This window comes from Dendrobates tinctorius, unplaced genomic scaffold, assembly GCF_039654945.1.
Source record: "Dendrobates tinctorius isolate UK_male_01 unplaced genomic scaffold, ASM3965494v1 ptg000035l, whole genome shotgun sequence".
NCBI classification, from domain to species: domain Eukaryota; kingdom Metazoa; phylum Chordata; class Amphibia; order Anura; family Dendrobatidae; genus Dendrobates; species Dendrobates tinctorius.
This window is the reverse complement of record NW_027361703.1, coordinates 59,332,500-59,352,993: the sequence shown is the minus strand read 5'-3', so window position 1 is coordinate 59,352,993 and position 20,494 is coordinate 59,332,500. Positions and strand designations below refer to the sequence as shown.

The window sequence follows — 20,494 nt, the reverse complement described above, 5'->3', positions numbered from 1 at the left end:
CAGTGGAAAACCCCCACAAGTGACCCCATTTTGGAGAGCACTTTCAACTCCCAAGTGCTTCACAGAAGTTTATAATGTAGAGCCATAAAAATTAAAAAATCATATTTTTTCCACAAAAATGATATTTTTGCCCCCAACTTTTTATTTTCCCCAAGGGTAACAGGAAAAATTGGATCCCAAAAGTTGTTGTGCAATTTGTCCTGAGTACGTTGATACCCTATATGTGGGGGTAAATCACTGTTTGGGTGCATGGCAGAGCTTGGAAGAGAAGCAGCACTGTTTGACTTTTTCAACGTATAATTGGCTGGATTTGAGATCAGACGCCATGTCGTGTTTGGAGAGCTCCTGATGTGCCTGAGCAGTGGAAACCCCCCAACTCTAACTCCAACCCTAACCCCAACACACCCCTAACCCTAATCTCAACCCTAACCCTAGCGGGAAAATGGAAATAGATACTTTTTTAAATTTTATTATTTTTCCCTAACTGAGGGGGTGATAAAAGGGGGTTCGATTTACTATTTGTGGTGGGTTTTTATGTTTGGCAGCTGTCACGCGTTAAAAGATGCTTTTTATTGCAAAAAATAGTTTTTGCATCACCACGTATTGAGAGCTATAAGTTTTCCATATTTTGACCCATAGAGTCATATGAGGTCTTATTTTTTGCGAGACAAGTTGACGTTTTTATTGGCACCATTTTTGGGCACATGACATTTTTTGATCGCTTTTTATTCCAATTTTTGGGACGCAGAATGAAAAAAAACCAGCATTTCATGAATTTCTTTTGGGGGGGGGCGTTTACACCGTTCCGTGTGTGTCAAAATTGATAAAGCGGTTTTATTCTTCGGGTCAGTACGATTACAGCGATACCTCATTTATATCATTATTTTATGTTTTGGCGCTTTTATACAATAAAAACAATTTTATATAAAAAACAATAAAAAATAAATAATAAACAAAAAGAGACAATTTATGCCCCAATGGTGTGCATACACATTGAAATAATGCCCAATAGTATTGACTGGAGGCAGGTTAAGGCACTGAAATTAAGTCATATGAGATATGATACCTGGGGGTGATAATAACAGATGCAGAGCTCACCAAGACGCGCGTATCGGTTACTCCTTCATCAGGGATGGTTACCACATGAATACCAGTGGTAAAAATAGGAGCCGGACCGTGCATGTGAGAGGGGCCCAAGACTGTATGACGTATGCATGGCAAGGGAACCGGAAGTCCGCAGCTCAGGCGCCAGGTGACCAATGACATCGGGTACATGTGATCACGACCCGGCGTCTTGGAAACCATAGAGACGTCAGAAGCCAAGGACGACCAGACATACCAAGTGGTTGGATTCGCTGTCACAGACACTGTCTCATTGAAAGCAATGAGACTAACATCACAGTGGAGAAAAAGGGGCTAAACATGAATAATTACCTGGAAGGGCAAAATAAGAAAAAATCATAATAATTATTCCAACGGACTACATAAGAAAAGAAAAATTAATGGGAAAACATAACAATATAAAAAAATAATAAAAATAATGAATCAATAAATAAACAAAAAATGAATAAATACAAGTAAAAATAAATTATAACAAATATATACAAAAAAATTAATATATTCAAAAATATACAATTTTTTATTTATATTTTTATATATATATATATATATACATATATAGTGCAAAAATACAGTTTAATACATTTATATATCTTATGCATAATGTACTAAAAATAGTTCAAGGAAATAATATCCACATCATAACAAGAGGTTTCCTGAAAGTCCAACAGAGAGTGTACTGAAGTATACCATAACAAAGCATCCAATACGAGGACTGCAGAACATCAGAAAACAACACCAAAAGGAAAAAGGCCACAGGGATAAAACCTAGAATAAAAACACAAAATTTAATAAAAGTAATAAAAGTATAAAAATAATAATATTACAAATAATAAAAAATGTATAAGCCGGTACAAGATCTTAATAAAGGTTTACAAAAAAGGAACAAAGCTAAGGTTCTCATTAAGACCAAGGGGAGACACTGTATTGAGATCTGAAGCCCCTTCTCTCACAGTCTCTGGCAGCTCTTTCTTCCTTCAGAGGTCAGGTGGTACCGCTTATTAAAGTCATGAATATGCGAATATTCATGACTTTAATGAGTGGTACCACATGACCGCTGAACACAGGTGCGAGAGCCTTGGGAGAAGCAGGGGGCTGCAGAGATGTGCCAGGAGGGGGTGAGTATGATCTGACACCCCCGCTCCCCCTCCCCCGCCGACCCCCTGGTGTATATGACTCGAGTATAAGCCGAGAGGGGGACTTTCAGCCCAAGAAAATGGGCTGAAAATCTCGGCTTATACTCGAGTACACTCACTGGCCACTTTATTAGGTACACCTGTCCAACTGTGTGTTAAGACTTAATTTCTAATCAGCCAATCACATGGCCGCAACTCAGTGCATTTAGGCATGTAGACATGGTCAAGACAATCTCCTGCAGTTCAAACCGAGCATCAGTATGGGGAAGAAAGGTGATTTGAGTGCCTTTGAACGTGGCATGATTGTTGGTGCCAGAAGGGCTGGTCTGAGTATTTCAGAAACTGCTGATCTACTGGGATTTTCACGCACAACCATCTCTAGGGTTTACAGAGAATGGTCCGAAAAAGAAAAAAAACCAGTGAGCGGCAGTTCTGTGGCCGGAAATGCCTTGTTGATGCCAGAGGTCAGAGGAGAATGGGCATACTGGTTCGAGCTGATAGAAAGGCAACAGTGACTCAAATTGCCACCCGTTTCAACCAAGGTAGGCAGAAGAGCATCTCTGAACGCACAGTGCGTCGAACTTTGAGGCAGATGGGCTACAGCAGCAGAAGACCACACTGGGTACCACTCCTCTCAGCTAAGAACAGGAAACTGAGGCTACAATTTGCACAAGCTCATCGAAATTGGACAGTAGAAGATTGGAAACCAGGGGAAGAGTCTTGAGGAGATCATTTGCATATTCCCAGTGCCTTCTGGGATAAGTGAAGAGTCTCCGCGAGCTCAACGATCACTGGGTTTTGGCCGTTGCAGCTGAAAAGAGGAAATCGGAGAAACCAGGGGAAGAGTCTTGAGGAGATCATTTGCATATTCCCAGTGCCTTCTGGGATAAGTGAAGAGTCTCCGCGAGCTCAACGATCACTGGGTTTTGGCCGTTGCAGCTGAAAAGAGGAAATCGGAGAAACCGCGCGCCGATAGGCTCATCTTTCATCTTTTTAAGAAATCTCAAGATGGAAGGGGCCAGGAGCCATTTGGTGAGCTGCATTTCTTGCTACATGTTCACAGATTTACCAGTGGAAAAGCCAAACTTCACATGCCACAAATGCAAGCTTGTGACCCTGTTGGAGGAAAAGTTGCAAAATCTCGAAGAGAGGTTAGCTACGTTGAAGATCATTAAGGAAGGTGAAGAGTTCTTAGACAGAGCAGAATTATCTCTTCATGTTACAGAAAGAGAAGAAATTCGAAGTGCACCTGAAGAAACAGAGGATTGGAGACATGTGACCCAGAGAAGCAGGAGGATCAGGAGGCAGTCAGCACCCATACTGCTCAGAAACCAGTACCAGGCTCTCACGCAGGAAAACGATGAAGAAATACATCAGGATAAGACTTTGCCAACAAACAGCAACCTTGATGGAGAAAGAAAAATGTTGTGAAGAAGAAACGGAGAGTGGTGGTCATGGGGGATTCCCTGTTGAGAGGAACAGAGGCCGCTATCTGCAGACCGGATATAACTTCAAGAGAAATGTGCTGTCTTCCAGGTGCAAAAATTAAAGATGTGTCTGACAGGATATCAGGACTCTTCAGACCTACAGATGACTACCCATTCCTGCTACTACATGTGGGGACAAATGACACCGCAAGAAACGACCTGGAAACCATCTGCAGAGACTTTGAAGACTTAGGCAAGAAAGTGAAAGAACTGGGAGCGCAGGTGGTCTTCTCTTCCATCCTCCCAGTGGATGGCCATGGAACAAGGAGGTGGAATAAGATTCTGCAGGTGAACAACTGGCTACGTCGATGGTGCCGTCAGCAACGATTTGGATTTCTGGATCACGGAGTGAACTACTTATACGATGGACTACTTGCTAGAGATGGGGTGCACCTTACGAAGACTGGAAAGCAGGTATTTGGAAGTCGCCTTGCTACACTTGTAAGGAGAGCTTTAAACTAGAACAACATGGGAAGGGAAGCAAAAGACCAGAAAAAGCCATACACCTGACAAATGCTACTGAGAACTCTGCTATTAGAAGTGGAAAGGAAGAACAAAGACGAAAGAATCTAATTAAAAAAAATATTGGAGAAAGAGAAACCAATCACAAACTAAAATGTTTCTATACTAATGCACAAAGCATGGGCAACAAACAAGGAGAATTGGAACTACTAACACAGGAAAAGAAATATGATGTCATTGGAATCACTGAAACTTGGTGGGACAATACACATGATTGGAATACAAGACTAGAAGGATACAACTTATTTGCAAGAAACAGACTTGATAAACGAGGAGGGGGTGTCGCATTGTATGTTAGAAATGCGTATATCTGCACAGAGATTGAAGCTTCAGAGACTGGGAGTTCTGTGGAAACTGTTTGGGTAAGAATACAAGGACAGAACAATGGAAAGGACACCATTGTAGGCATTTACTACAGGCCGCCTGTGCAAGCTGAAGATATGGATGAACTCTTTATGCATCAAATGGCCAAGTTCTCCAAAAAATATGACATAGTTGTCATGGGAGATTTCAACTATCCAGACATTTGTTGGGAATCTCTCTCAGGCAAAACTAACAGGTCAAGGAAATTCTTATCCTCTCTTGCTGACAACTTTATCTTCCAAAAGGTAAAGGAGAAAACAAGGGGAACTGCTACCTTGGATCTAATCCTTATAAACAGGGAGGAAATGGTTGAGGAGGTAAAAGTGGCTGGGACCCTAGGAGGTAGCGACCATGCTATTTTAGAATTTTGGATAACTAGAGGCGGAAGACCTGTGAAGACTCAGACGTCAAGGTTAGATTTCAGAAAGGCAGATTTTAAGGGATTCAGAAAGAGAATTGGAGGGATCCAATGGCTGGATATCCTTAAAGACAAAAATGTCCAGGAAGGATGGGAAATCTTGAAAAATGAAATTCTCAAAGCACAGTTGTTAACAATTCCGAAAAGAGGGAAGAATAGGAAGCATTTAAGGAAACCAGGATGGATGAACACAGAACTTAAGCACATGCTAAAAAGGAAGCAAAAAATGTTTATAAAATGGAAAGAAGGAGGCATATCTAAAGAAGAATATAATGCTGTCTGCAGAACCTGCAAGGCACAAATCAGATTATCTAAAGCTGAAAATGAATTGAGGCTTGCAAGAGATGTCAAAAGCAATAATAAAGGATTTTGGGGATATGTCAAAAGTAAAAGAAAAGTCAAAGATGCTATAGGATTTTTACAGGATGAAAATGATGAAATGGTAAGACAGGATGTTGAGAAGGCTGAACTTTTAAATTCCTATTTTGCATCTGTTTTCTCTCAGAAAGGAAATGTAACATCAACTGTTATTCACTGTCCTATTAAGGGAATAGAAGAATCCAGGATATCTATAAACAGAAAGATAGTGAGGAAACACTTAGCTAACCTAAATGTATTCAAGTCTCCAGGTCCAGATGAATTACACCCCAGAGTACTGAAGGAGATAGCAGAAGAAATTTTTGAACCCCTCTCCATAATCTTTGAAAATTCTTGGAGAACAGGAGAAGTGCCAGAAGACTGGAGAAGAGCAAATGTTGTTCCTATCTTCAAAAAGGGGAAGAAGGTGGACCCAGGCAACTATAGGCCGGTGAGTCTGACTTCTATACCAGGAAAGATCTTTGAACAAATTATTAAACAACATGTATGTCAATACCTGGATAAGAATGAAGTGATTAAACAGAGTCAGCATGGGTTTGTAACTAATAAGTCATGTCAGACTAATTTAATTTCCTTCTATGATGGTATTACTGATTGGGTGGATCAAGGAAATGCTGTAGATATAGTATATCTTGACTTCAGCAAAGCATTTGACAAAGTCTCTCATACAATCCTTATTGAAAAAATGACTAAGTATGGAATGGACAAGGCAACTGTTAGGTGGATTCATAACTGGCTTAGTGATCGGACCCAAAGAGTGGTCGTAAATGGCTGCACATCCAGTTGGAAGAATGTCTCAAGTGGGGTACCACAGGGCTCTGTCCTGGGCCCTGTATTGTTCAACATCTTTATCAACGATTTAGATGAAGGAATTGAGGGTAAACTGATTAAATTTGCTGATGACACAAAGCTAGGAGGGATAGCTAATACTAGAGAAGAGAGAGAGAGGATTCAAAAAGATTTAAATAAACTGGAGAAGTGGGCAGCAACTAACAGAATGGTTTTTAACAGGGAGAAATGCAAAGTACTAAATCTGGGCAATAAAAATGAAAAAAGCATATATAGAATGGGAGGAATAGGGCTAAGTGACAGCACATGTGAAAAAGACTTGGGTATACTAATAGATCACAGACTGAATATGAGTCAACAGTGTGATGCAGCAGCAAAAAAGGCAAATGCAATTCTAGGATGTATTAACAGAAGCATACAGTCTAGATCACGTGAAGTAATTATTTCCCTCTACTCCTCTTTGGTCAGACCTCATCTGGAATATTGTGTCCAATTTTGGGCACCACATTTTAAAAAACAAACTGGAGCAAGTTCAGAAAAGAGCGACCAGAAAGGTGACCGGTCTGCAAACCCTGTCTTATGAGGAAAGGTTGCAGGATTTGGGAATGTTTAGTTTGCAAAAGAGAAGACTGAGAGGAGACTTAATAGCCGTCTACAAATATCTAAAGGGCTGTCACATTGTAGAAGGATCAACTTTATTCTCATTTGCACAAGGAAAGACTAGAAGCAATGGGATGAAGCTGAATGGGAGGAGACACAGATTAGATATTAGAAAAAACTTTTTGACAGTTAGAGTGATCAATGAGTGGAACAGGCTGCCACGAGAAGTGGTGAGTTCTCCTTCAATGGAAGTCTTCAAACAGAGGCTGGACAGACATCTAACTGGGATGATTTAGCGAATCCTGCTTTGAGCAGGGGGTTGGACCAGATGGCCCAGGAGGTCCCTTCCAACTCTACGATTCTATGATTCTATGATTCTATGGAAAAACGTTGCCTGGTCTGATGAGTCTCGATTTCTGCTGCGACATTCGGATGGTAGGGTCAGAATTTGGCGTAAACAACATGAAAGCATGGATCCATCCTGCCTTGTATCAACGGTTCAGGCTGGTGGTGGTGGTGTCATGGTGTGGGGAATTTTTTCTTGGCACTCTTTGGGCCCCTTGGTACCAATTGAGCATCGTTGCAACGCCACAGCCTACCTGAGTATTGTTGCTGACCATGTCCATCCCTTTATGACAACAATGTACCCAACATCTGATGGCTACTTTCAGCAGGATAATGCGCCATGTCATAAAGCTCGAATCATCTCAGATTGGTTTCTTGAACATGACAATGAGTTCACTGTACTCAAATGGCCTCCTCAGTCACCAGATCTCAATCCAATAGAGCATCTTTGGGATGTGGTGGAACGGGAGATTCGCATCAGGGATGTGCAGCCGACAAATCTGCGCCAACTGTGTGATGCCATCATGTCAATATGGTCCAAAATCTCTGAGGAATGCTTCCAGCACCTTGTTGAATCTCTGCCACGAAGAATTGAGGCAGTTCTGAAGGCAAAAGGGGGTCCAACCCCTTACTAGCATGGTGTACCTAATAAAGTGGCCAGTGAGTGTATATACGTTATGTGTTCTCGTACCTGTCCAAGTAATCTTTTGGTTCCCCTTCATGCTGCTATAAGCAGCCTGCATTGCCTAAATGTGCTACCATAGTCTGCAGTGTCTCCAGACTTGTCTCCCAGTGAAGTGAATATTTGGATCATATCATCATTTTGATGCATACTTTTCAATTCCAAGCTGTATAGATTTGGATGCTTACTGACTTGAAACAGATCAGGTGATGTGTTTTTTGTGTAATGAAGGAGGGTGGTGTATAAGGATATAAAAACCCTTTATCAAGGTGTGCAGAATTATTAGGCATCTTGTTTTCCTCAGCAAAATTGGCTAAAAAATATATTTAACTGACTCTGGAAAGTTAAACATCTTACAGATGGATGTAGCACTCTTAAAATGGTTAAGACTTGGGGAGTAATGACAGAGCCATCAAATGTTGCATTGCAAATAGTCAACAAGTTTATAAAGAAGGATATTAAGAAAAAAAAGATTCAAGTCAACTGCCAAAGAGAAAAACCAAATAAGCGACCAGGAACCAATTATCCTCCAGTGCTGCCATATTCCAGAACTGCAAACTCCTTGAAGTGCCCAGAAGTACAAGGTGTTCAGTGCCCAGAGATATGGCCAAGAAAAGGAAGGCTGAAAAGCGACAACCACCGTACAAGAAACATAAGTTGAAATGTCAAGACTGGGCCAAAATTATCTGAAAACAGATTTATCAAAGAATTTATGGGCTGATGAGATGAAGGTGACTCAATTGAATGGAGCCATGGTTTCACCAGTAACGGGAAACAAATCTCCACATCGACTCATACACTGGCAAGGTAGCCTCTATAGGCTAGGATTATTAAAGATGAACTAGTTGGATCTTTTGAAGTTGAAGGTGGAGTAAATATCAATTCCCAAACCTACTTCCTGTTTTTAGAAGACACTTTTTTCAAGCAGTGGTCGAGGAAAAAGTCTGCATCTTTCAATAAATCCATTCAAGATAATGCTCCACAGCATGCATTGAAATACTTCACTGCTTGACAAGCCAGTAAAAGAAGTATAACGACATGGCCACCTTCCTCACTTCTCCAAAACACTATTACGAACTTTTGGGCCCTTCTTAAACAGGGAATTTACCATGAAGAAAAACAGTACACCTCTCTGAATAATGTCTGGAAGTCTGTGGCTGGTAATGCCCAAAAAGTTGATCACCAACAGATCAAGAAACTGGCAGACTCCCTGGATGGAAGGCTTATAACTGTTATTGAAAAGAAAAGTGGCTATTTTGAACAGTGACATAAATATATTATTAATGGCAGAAAAGTATTTTTGCACATTTTGCGTTGTTTGGTTATTATTCTCACTTTAACAAATGAAAATAAATAATTGAGAAGTGAAAATTTACTTTTCACTCAGAAAAAGAGCACTCAGAAGCCAATCACTGTACCGTTGGTGGTAAGGCGAGGTTCATACTGCTTTAGGCAGCCTGTTCAACGCATAGCATTGACGGGCTGCGTTAACGCTATATAGCATAATGCGACCGCGTTATGCTATATCGCTAGAGCAGATGCTTCATCAGCACTAGCGGTGACGGACCCTCAGACGCTGCAGCTCACGTCTGAGGTTCCGTCACTGAATGACAGCACATCGCTAGCGCATGCCGATTATGGCATGCGTTAGCGATGCGCCCGATAATGGGGGTAATGGCAGCATTAATGGACTGCGTTACACTGCGTTATGCAGCGGTGTAACGCAGTCCGTCTAACGGACTGCCATAACGCAGTATGAACCCAGCCTAAGTATAAATCCGCAAGAGAAAAGAACGTCTGTCCTCACATAAAAGTTTCCCAGGGGCCAGCATACAAGAAATTGCCACTCTTGGAACCACACTGTGAGAAGCTACAATTAATATCGCCAGAAACTTAGAATTTGCTGCTCTGAGGGTGATATAAATTAGGCAGTGGTGTTCCAATGGTTCACCAAGAGTCCGGTGTAATTAAAAGTGCGTGGACACTATAATAAAGAATACTTATTAAATTCCAGGAGTAAAAATATTTTTATATATCTACTATATAATTGTCTAATTCTGTCTGTCTGTAATGAAAATCCCGCCTCGCTGATTGGTCGCGGCTGTTAGGGTCCGGAGGAGAAGAGACTCTTCTGGACCATGGGTACCATTAATCTGTAAAAAATAGAAATAAAATAAAAAATAGTGAGATACTCACCTTCGGACGGCCCCCGGACTTCCCTTCTCTAACCACGTGCCCGGCATCGCAGTCCCAGTAATGCTTTGCGCCAAAGACCGCTGATGACGTTGCGCTCTCGCGAGAGTGACGTCATCTTCGGTCGTTCCCGTTAAGCCTTACTGGGACCGGAAGATGCCGGGGCAGGAGTGCGCGTGAGAATCGTGTATGCGCATAGCGCTATCCGGCACCAGTTTCCTGAAGACACATTTGCAGTGTGTCTTCAGGAAAATGGCGCCGGACAGTGTGGTATGGGCATGCTCGTACTCCGGCACCAGTGCCACACTCCTCCCAGATCACCCAACGGGACAGCGCTGGACCACGGGAAAGATGGGTGAGTATGTTTATTTTTGTATGTGTGCAGTTTCCTAGGGATGAGGGGGACCATGCATACCAGGAAAGGGGGTGACGAGACCATGCATACCAGGAAAGGGGGGTGAGGGTGACCATACATACCAGCAAAGGGCGGAGAGGGGGATCATGCATACCAGGAAAGGGGGGTGAGCGGACCATGCATATCAGGAAAGGGGGGTGAGGGGGCCATGCATGCCAGGAAAAGGGGGTGAGGGTGACCATACATACCAGCAAAGGGGGGTGACGGGACCATGCATACCAGGAAAGGGGGGTGAGGGTGACCATACATACCAGCAAAGGGGGGAGAGGGGGATCATGCATACCAGGAAAGGGGGGTGAGGGGGCCATGCATACCAGGAAGGGGGGGTGAGGGTGACCATACATACCAGCAAAGGGGGGTTAGTGGACCATGCATACCAGGAAAGGGGGGTGAGGGTGACCATGCATACCAGGAAAGGGGGGTGAAGGTGACCATGCATACCAGGAAAGGGGGGTGAGGGTGACCATGCATACCTGGAAAGGGAGGTGACGATGACCATACATACCGGCAAAGGGGGGTGACGGGATCATGCATACCAGGAAAGGGGGGTGACGGGACCATGTATACCAGGAAAGGGGGGTGAGGGGGACCATGCATACCAGGAAAGGGGGTGAGGTGACCATGATTACCAGGAAAGAGGGGTGAGAGGACCATGCATACCAGGATTGGGGGGTGAGAGGACCATGCATTCCAGGATTGGAGTGTGAGGGGGACCATACATATCAGGATTGGGGGGTGAGGGGACCATGCATACCAGAATAGGGGGGTGAGGGGACCATGCATACCAGGATAGGGGGTGAGGGGCACCATGCATATCAGGATTGGGGGGTGAGAGGACCATGCATATCAGGATTGGGGGGTGCATTATTGCATTATTATTAAATCTTCATAAATAAACTACGTACATATTCTAGAATACCCGATGCGTTAGAATCGGGCCACCATCTAGTGTATTATAAACAGCTGGAATAATGTGTGAAAATCGCTACAACACCCTAGTGAACCCTACCAAAGATCCAGTATCATACGTATCAGTACTAAAAAACAATGTTGTATGAATTGTACCAAGCAATTGGATGTGATAGAAGCATTACCTGAGGTGTAGCTATGGGTTTGGCTCGGGGGGGGGGGAGAAACATCTGAGCGGGCCCCTAACAGGACAACATATCATTGGTCCAACCTGCGCGGCCGCACATAAAGTAGGCACAAGAGGTAAGGGGTCCCATTTCTACCTCCAAAAAAGGTGCAATTTTGTATTTTTAGGAGCTCTTGGGCTGCAAAAGGATCATATATTGTTCTTGCACAGGGCTCCTTTTCTGTCTGTGTCTGCCTGTGGCCCCTAACCAGATAAACATGATTATAACTATGGTGTTATTGGGGAACCTCAGGAGATGACCGCCCTGTTATTGAAAATAAGAGTCTATACAAAGACCAGCACTGATATTACCATCTTATGGTGACATATACTGGTAGATACCAGTCCTGCAGGACATATAGAGATTACTGCACAGTTATAGATGGTGACTTACAGATAACGTTTCTGGTGGAGTCATTCACTTTTCCCGTCTTTTCCATCTGGTCCAAACCAACATGTCGACTTCTCCAGCCAGGATTCATCTGCAGAGATAACAACAAAGACACATTTGACTTCTCACATTTCCAGCACCGTTCACACGTAGAATCATGAAATCCTAGAATGTTCGAGTTGGAAGGGACCTCCAGGGTCATCGTGTCCAACCTCCTGCTCAATGCAGCAATGCAGGATTCACTATACCACCTCAGAAAGATGTCTGTTCAGCCTCTGTGTGAACAGTTCCATTGAAGGAGGACTCACCACCTCTTGTGACAGCCTGTTCCATTCATTGATCACCCTCACTGTCAAAAAGTGTTTTCTAATATCTAATGAGTATCTACTCCCTTTCAGTTTCATCCCATTGCTTCTTGTGTTTCCGTGTGTAAATGTAGCCCCAATCTACACAAACTCCTCATCCCGCCGATACCCCAATGCTGAGCCGCTGCTGCCGTATGTTTCCCTCTTTTTCGCCACCTGCTGTGTGGTACAAAAACAGAGCTCCTCATACTGCCCCACATAGTAATGCCAGCACTGTGCCCTTCACATTGTAATAATCCCTTCTTTGTGCTCTCTAGATGGTAAAATTGCCCCCTAGAAAATAATAATTTCCTGTGCCCTCCAAATTTTGTCAATGTGAAGCGAAAAAAGAAGAAATATGCAGCACTCACTGATATAGCTGAAAAACTCTGCGTCTTTATTTCACATAAATTCCATCAAATGTGTGGACATGCAGGACGTTAGAGGAATGCTAGGGGAGGGAGGCGCCGGACAACGGCCGTTTCGCGATTACTCGCTTCTACGGGTCCAGGTGAGGGGATTAGCTAAAGGTCATTCCCTTTATAGGATCACAGACCTTACTAATTAACATACATAACAAGTTGTGAAACAAACATTTACAAAAAAATATATAGTAATACAATATACAGAGTGCAAGATACTAGTAAAGATCACTTGAATTTAAAATACAATCATTAGCTGAGAGAGAAATCCGATCATTCAGGACTGTAAAATCATTGAAATCATACACTGAATGCAAAAGAGTCCCGAGAGGTTTACGCATCTTCAAGGAAATTTCACAATTTCAAGATGATCCTATTTTCCAAAAGAAATGGACTGATATCCTTCACCAATGTTCTCTCAATTTATTACAATTGGTAGCAGAGAAAAATGAGCAGGAGTATGATCATCTGACTGAACAGTTGGAGAAAGCGAAATCAGAATTAAAGTCACGCTACACAGAAAACCAAAATACAAATTTTTACAAAAAATTGGATAAAAAACTCGTATTACAACAAATCGATATTAAACAGAAGAAAAAAGAACAATTTTTGAGAGATAAAAATGACTATGAAAATAACATGATTTTTTCCTGGAATAAAAATCGTCCCTCTTTTTCTAAAAAACGGAGATACAACATGGCTCATAAAAAGAAAAATTACTATGAAGGATGGACCACGGATTCGAACTTAAGTGTTGCAGACGATCGAGAGGACGCAAGCATGCATACTTTTCCTTCTACCTCTATTAATACACCCCCTTTAGGAAAAAAACAAGACGAGGCCGGAAAATTACAAAATCAAGGAAAGAAACGCAAGCAAGTATCATGGAGGAAATTACACCTCCAATGGACAATCTACGTATAATAAACCTTTCAAAGCGCCAATTATCCAGTGAACATACTGAAGTTCTATCTAAAGGCTTAAATTTTTGTATTCCAGAAAATTTTGATTATGTCGATTTTAGGATTGAATTGTTTAAAAGTATAAGAAAGCTACATCTTAAAAAATCTTTTTACAGTGTTTCAGCTGCAGTTTCTGTTCCTATATATGAAAGTGAGAAACCTCCAACTATTGGTCCTTTAGGCTTTATGCTAAATTCAGATATCTGTCCCAGACAATTTTTAAGTGATGTTGATATGTTAATGAGTATAACTGAACCAGATTTCTCCCTGGAATCAGTTAATTCCAACGAAGAAATACCAATACCTTTTAAAGGAGGAATAAAATCAAATTTCATGCCTCCTATATCGCCTGGGAACAGTATCGATCTTTTCCATGATATGGTCATCAAGGATGTACAGTAGAAGCTTTACGCTATCCCATGTCAGAAAAAAATTTGATAGCATCTGAGATAAAAGCTTTGCAAGAAATGAAGGGATGGAGTGATACTGTTTTCAGGACATCTGATAAAGGTGGAAATTTGGTTCTTTTGGATAAGACATACTATATACAAGATGCCCTAAATCACTTGAATGATAGTAATACCTACTGTATGCTAAATGACAACCCTTTGCATAAATATAAGGACAAATTAAGATCTCTTAAGAAAGTATGTTCAATTGGGGATATTATCAAAAAAGATAGCAGGAAAACTCTTTCCAGAATACCCAGACATTCCCTATTGGTATAGTGTGCCAAAAGTGCACAAGTCTTTAAAAGAGCCTCCGGGTCGCCCTATAATTTCAGGGAAAAACTCTTTGACTGAACCACTTTCACAATACTTAGACTGGCTACTAAAGCCTTTACTAAAAGCTGTGCCATCCTTTGTAAAAGACTCAGGAGATTTATTGAAAAAATTGAAAGATTTTCATTGGCAACCACATTTTTCCCTTGCATCTATTGATGTTGAGAGTCTATATACCCGCATCCCCCATGATAAAGGCATAGCAGCAATAAAGGAGATTTTACATAACACAAACAAATCACAGGATTTTATTTCCTTTATTATCGAGTCACTCGATTATGTTTTGACACATAATGCCTTCAAATTTCTGGATAAGTTGTATATACAAAGGGTGGGCACAGCAATGGGCACGCCAGTCTCTTGTGTTTATGCAAATTTATTTCTAGCACGATTTGAAGAGTTTTATATAAAAACAGCCCTAAATCCACACTTAAAACATTTACAAGCATATTTTCGCTTTGTGGATGATATTTTTATTATCTGGGGGGTTCTCAGGAAGAATATGCAGATTTCGTAAAATACCTGAACAATGTGAACAGTGACAACATGCGCTTCACATTTTCATTTGGGGGAAACACAATAGATTTTCTTGATGTCAAATTTAAAATAAAAGATGGCTCTTTAAAAACAGAAGTGTTTAGAAAAGAAACAGCAACAAATAATTACTTACATTATAAGAGCGCTCACCCATTACACACTAAGGGTACGTGCACACGCTGCGGATTAATCCGCACGGATTTTGCAAAAACCGCAGATAATCCGCAGGTCCAAAGACCTGCGGATTATCTGCGGTTTTGCCTGCGGTTTGGTCCTGCGGATTCACTATCTCCACAATGGTGGAGATAGGAACCCGCAGCGGTTCCCGCAGAAAGAATTGACATGCAATTCTTTCTGCGGATTCAAAACCACAGCAAATCCGCGCTGATTTTTCCGCAGCGTTGGCACAGCGGTTTTTATTTTCCATTCATTAGAATGGTACTGTACACCGCAGCTAAAGCTGCTGCGGGTCCGCAGCGTGTGCACGTACCCTAAAAAGGACTTCCATATAGTCAAATGCTAAGAGTAAGAAAACTGAATAATGATGAAACCATTTTTAATGAACAAATTTCTGAGCTGAAACAACGTTTTTTGCAAAGGGGCTACCCTATGACTTTATTAAATGAAGCATATGAAAGGGTAAAAAAATTTTCTCAGATGGATTTATTAAAGGAAAGGACTAAAAAATTTAAATAGTGTAGTCAAACCTACAAAAGAAAAAAAAATTTTAATCTTTGTTTCAAACATAGTGCAATGGATAGAGCAATACATGCAGCAGTGAGAAAACACTGACATCTCATTGATGAAGAAAAAACCTTACACACAGATGGTAAATTAGTTCCTCAATTTGCATACAAAAGGGCACATAATATAGGTGATTTATTAGTACATCATAGACTTCGTCCCCCTCAAAAAAATTGGCTACGAGATTTATCAATAAAAGGAAATTATAAATGTGGTCACTGCAAATACTATCATCTTCATCTGACAGGGAATTCTATACATTTTGGCTCTATTGAACATAAGGTACAAAACTACATTTCCTGTCAAACTAAATTTGTGGTTTATATTATTTTTTGTCCATGTGGTTATATTTATATTGGAAAAACTATAAGACCACTTACGATACGTTTTGGTGAACACTATAGATCTATTACATCAGGAAAGGGCTCACTGCGATTAATTAAGCATATTCAAGATGTGCATAAAGCTGACCCAGAAATTTTGAGTTTTGCAGGGATTGAAAAGGTCAATTTTCCACCTCAAGGAGGTAACCATGACAAAGCTTTATTGCAACAAGATGCAAAATGGATCCTGAAAGCAAACGCACAAGGTCCTTTGGGACTAAATGACCGGATCGATCTAGCAGTATTTTTATAAAAAATGTTATATAAAAAATTGTATGTAAAGTTATTTAGATTATAATCTTCCTATGATATTGTAAAAATATAGATTATCTTGTAAATCAATATGGAAAGATTTATTCTTTACTAGTATCTTGCACTCTGTATATTGTATAACTATATATTTTTTTGTAAATGTTTGTTTCACAACTTGTTATGTATGTTAATTAGTAAGGTCTGTGATCCTATAAAGGGAATGACCTTTAGCTAATCCCCTCACCTGGACCCGTAGAAGCGAGTAATCGCGAAACGGCCATTGTCCGGCACCTCCCCCCCCTAGCATTCCTCTAACGTCCTGCATGTCCACACATTTGATGGAATTTATGTGAAATAAAGACGCACAGTTTTTCAGCTATATCAGTGAGTGCTGCATATTTCTTCTTTTTTCGCTTCACATTGAAAATTCATGTTTTTTCATGCAAGCACCTCCATTTTTTGACTGAATTATATGCTGCAATACTTCAGATAAATAGCTCCATCTGGTAATGTGGTGATTTGTGTGCCCTAGTATGCTGTTCATCTGTTTGCTCTTTGCTGGGATCCTCCAAATTTTGTCCCTAGAAAGTAATACTCCATGTGCAACTTTAATGGTCACAATACTGAGAGCCCCTATAACAATAATGTTTAAGTGCCCACTTAACATTTAATAATGTCCCCTGAGTTCCCCATGTATAATAACTCTATATGCAGTATGCTGGGCCTACAGCTCCCCTATAAACCATATGATGATCCCACAGCTCCCCTATACACAGTATGATGATCCCACAGCTCTCCTATACACAGTATGATGATCCCACAGCTCCCCTATACACAGTATGATGATCCCACAGCTCCCCTATACACAGTATGATGATCCCACAGCTCCCCTATACACAGTATGATGATCCCACAGCTCCCCTATACACAGTATGATGATCCCACAGCTCCCCTATACACAGTATGATGATCCCAATCCCACAGCTCTCCTATACACAGTATGATGACCCCACAGCTGTCCTATACACAGTATGATGGGCCCACAGTTCCCGTACATAGAGTATGATGGGCCACAGCTCTTGTACATACAGAATGATGGGCCTGCAGCTTCCGTACATAAAGTATGATGTCCCCCAGAGTTCCCCTATACATATAATGATGTCCCACTGCTCCTCCAATACACAGTATAATAGTTAATAGCGATCTGACACCGTGCCATACCCGCACTGAGAGCGCCTTTACTGGGAAGAAAGTAACTTTATTCTTCCTGGCAGCCTATTTCTTCCAGGAATAAGGGTTGCGCTGGTATGGTTTCAGTCACTGCTCTGTCTATAGAGAATGGCAGCTGTAACCTTACCCCGGCATTGACTGAAAGCCGCCTCAGCAACGTCTGCCACCCGGTAGTTACCCTACAGCTGCCCCTATGAAAAATAATGCTTCTTAAGTGCCTACTTAATATTTAACGGATTCCCCCTATGGACAGTAGTAATGGCCCCAGCATCGCTGATGTGAGCAGGGGGTCGTGTGATGACTCTTTCGGCTTCTCCCAATTATCATCTATTGAGTGAAGTCAAAATTATTTAGCTGACACGTGCAAATAGCAAACGTGGTCGCATGACTGCAAGATCGCACCAGTGGTCTTGGGGTCTCATGACCGCAGGCGCACCCCATCATGATTTTGTGGTCTGTAGTCTCAGAGTGACTGCAGAAAATTATCCCAAGCCTTTAATAACTTTATAATAATAATAATAAAGTGATTATTATTAAATAAATAGAATGCAGCTCGTGGTTACTGTATTATTATACTTGTTAGGGGGTAGATAGGCGGACGTATTTCATGTGCGAGGATCACATCGCAATCCTCAGACTGACCGTCAGCTCTCCACACCTTAGTGTGACAGCTGCATAGTAATACATCACGCTCATGTTAGGAGTGGTACCGGCCAGTCCGAGGATTGCGGTGCGATCCTCGCATGAGTTATGCAGCAGTCTGTCTATGCCCTTGTTATACTAATACTGAAATATTAATCTATTATTAAAGTATTAACGTGCTCACAAGTAAAAAAAAAAAAAGCCCCCTACCTCCCCCTTGTCACCCTCACACACCCCAACAGCCCATCCTCTCACATTCACCCCAAGTGACCTGTCCCCCCTGCCTCACAATACCCCCATTCTCTCACATCCACCCCCTGTGCCCTGTCCCCGCTGTCACACAATATCCCCATCCTCACAATCACCTCCTGTGCCCTGTCTCCGCTGCCACACAATACCCCAATCCTCTCACATTCACTCCCTGTGCCCTGTCCCCGCTGCCACACAATACCCCTCCATCCTCTCACATTAACCCCCCGTGCCCTAGCCCCCACAATATCCCCATCCTCTCACATTCACCCCAGTGCCCTGTACCCCTCCCCCACAATACCCCATCCTCTCACATTCACCCCAGTGCCCTGTACCCCTCCCCCACAATACTCCCATCCTGTCACATTCACCCCACAGTGACCATGACATGCATAAGCTGAATGAATTTAATAAATTCCATCCCCACTTACCATGAAGCTTGCAGGCAGTGACTGAGGCAGGACCAGGAAGTGTCTAGTTTATGGACAGCGGGCACTAGGACCCAGCATGGCTGAGACAATCAGAGCCTGCACGGCAGAGACTGCAGCTGCAGCCGGCCAGGAAGGAGCTCCTCCAGTGAGACAGCATCGTACACGGCACAGACAGGCTCTGCAACCTGCTACTGTGCAGTCTGCCAGACAGGGGAGCTGGCACTGTGCTGCTCTCTCCCCGACACCTCAGATACTGGCCGTCTCCCAGTGGGCCCCTGCATGTGACTGGGTCCTCTGCCCCCCTCCAGTAGCTACGCTACTGCGCATCCAGTATTGTTTTCCCTTTTTCTCTCCAATTTTTTTTATATTTAGCTGAAATCTGACATAAACTGTTAATAAATAAAAAGTTATATATTGTTATACTTTTTTACTTTTTCTGCAATTATTTGTTGTTTTTTTCTGTAACCCCATCCCTAATTCTAACCCCAACCCTAGGAGTTTAAATATGTTAAATTTATTTAAGTGTGTGTTATTTTTTTTTTTTACATGGGATGTATTTTACATTGGGGACCGCTCTACCAAAATTACAAGTGGGAGGATAGACATAAAGCAGAAGGAGAGCACAGCTCGGCTTCTTCTTTTTTGCTGGGCTGTGCATGCTGTCATAGTCTTATAAGACAAACTATGCCTCCTTTAATGACCTGGCTGAGACATGGACATTTCAGTTCTGTAAGAAAGGTAGCATGGAAATATAAGACGTATTAATCACCACCATAAACAGCATTTGATTTATAAAAAGTAGCAAATGGGTAAATCATTGGCATGTGTCACCTGTAGAGGTGGATCCATGAAGCCACTAGTCTGGATGAGCAGTTTTTCAGAAGGGGCGCTGAAGATGTAGCTTAGCTGTTGTATTGAAACTGATCAGAAGTAGCACATCTGAGCAGTGGAACTAGAATAAAGGAGACCTGGTTGAAGCAGAGATGGGCAGTCGGACAAGAGTAGTGGAGACTTGGATGTGGTAGAGCTGGAGTAGAAGAGATCTTTCAGCAACCCCAAACACCTGAATACTCAGGTGATCGCACCAAAATTGTGTTTGGCTCAGGTCGCCGCACCATCAAAAGGACGCATGTGGCAGCAAAAGCTTACCTGCGCATGGCCTGCATACCCAATGCTAAAGATAGCGTACGCAGGCCGCATGCAGCGGCATGCGCCCATAGGCGGAGCTGACTGGAGGAGGAGCGGCAGGGGGCGGAGCTTCACGGCGAGCATCCACTCCGCCTCCAAACGCTAATGTGAAACTAGCCTAAATAATCCAATTAAAAAGCACAAAAAAACTCTGCAGCCAGCTTGAAAGGAGAAAGTAGTCACTGAACCGGATCGCGGCTCTGGATCTCCCCAGTTCGGGGAAGCGGCTGCTCTTTAACAAGCGGTTCCATCGAACCAGGGAGAACTGGCCGAATCCCACCCCTGGGAATATACATGGCTGGTGGACACAAGTGTGGGAGGATTTGAAGACATTTATGGGGAATGATTGGCGTCT

At 42.2% G+C, this 20,494-nt stretch overlaps 1 protein-coding gene across 1 annotated transcript in view; it reads right to left on the bottom strand.

Annotated features, from left to right (window-relative positions):
- Positions 1-1,716: 1,716 nt before the first annotated feature.
- ALG10 (ALG10 alpha-1,2-glucosyltransferase) overlaps positions 1,717-20,494 on the bottom strand; it is a 150,638-nt gene continuing 131,860 nt past the window's right edge. Inside the window, exons 4-5 of the mRNA XM_073573515.1 lie at positions 11,977-12,064; positions 1,717-1,887 (exon numbers count right to left, since the gene is read on the bottom strand). Of these exons, the coding sequence (XP_073429616.1) occupies positions 1,739-1,887; positions 11,977-12,064 (237 nt within the window). The 3' untranslated portion in view covers positions 1,717-1,738. The remainder of the gene's footprint in view (positions 1,888-11,976; positions 12,065-20,494) is intronic.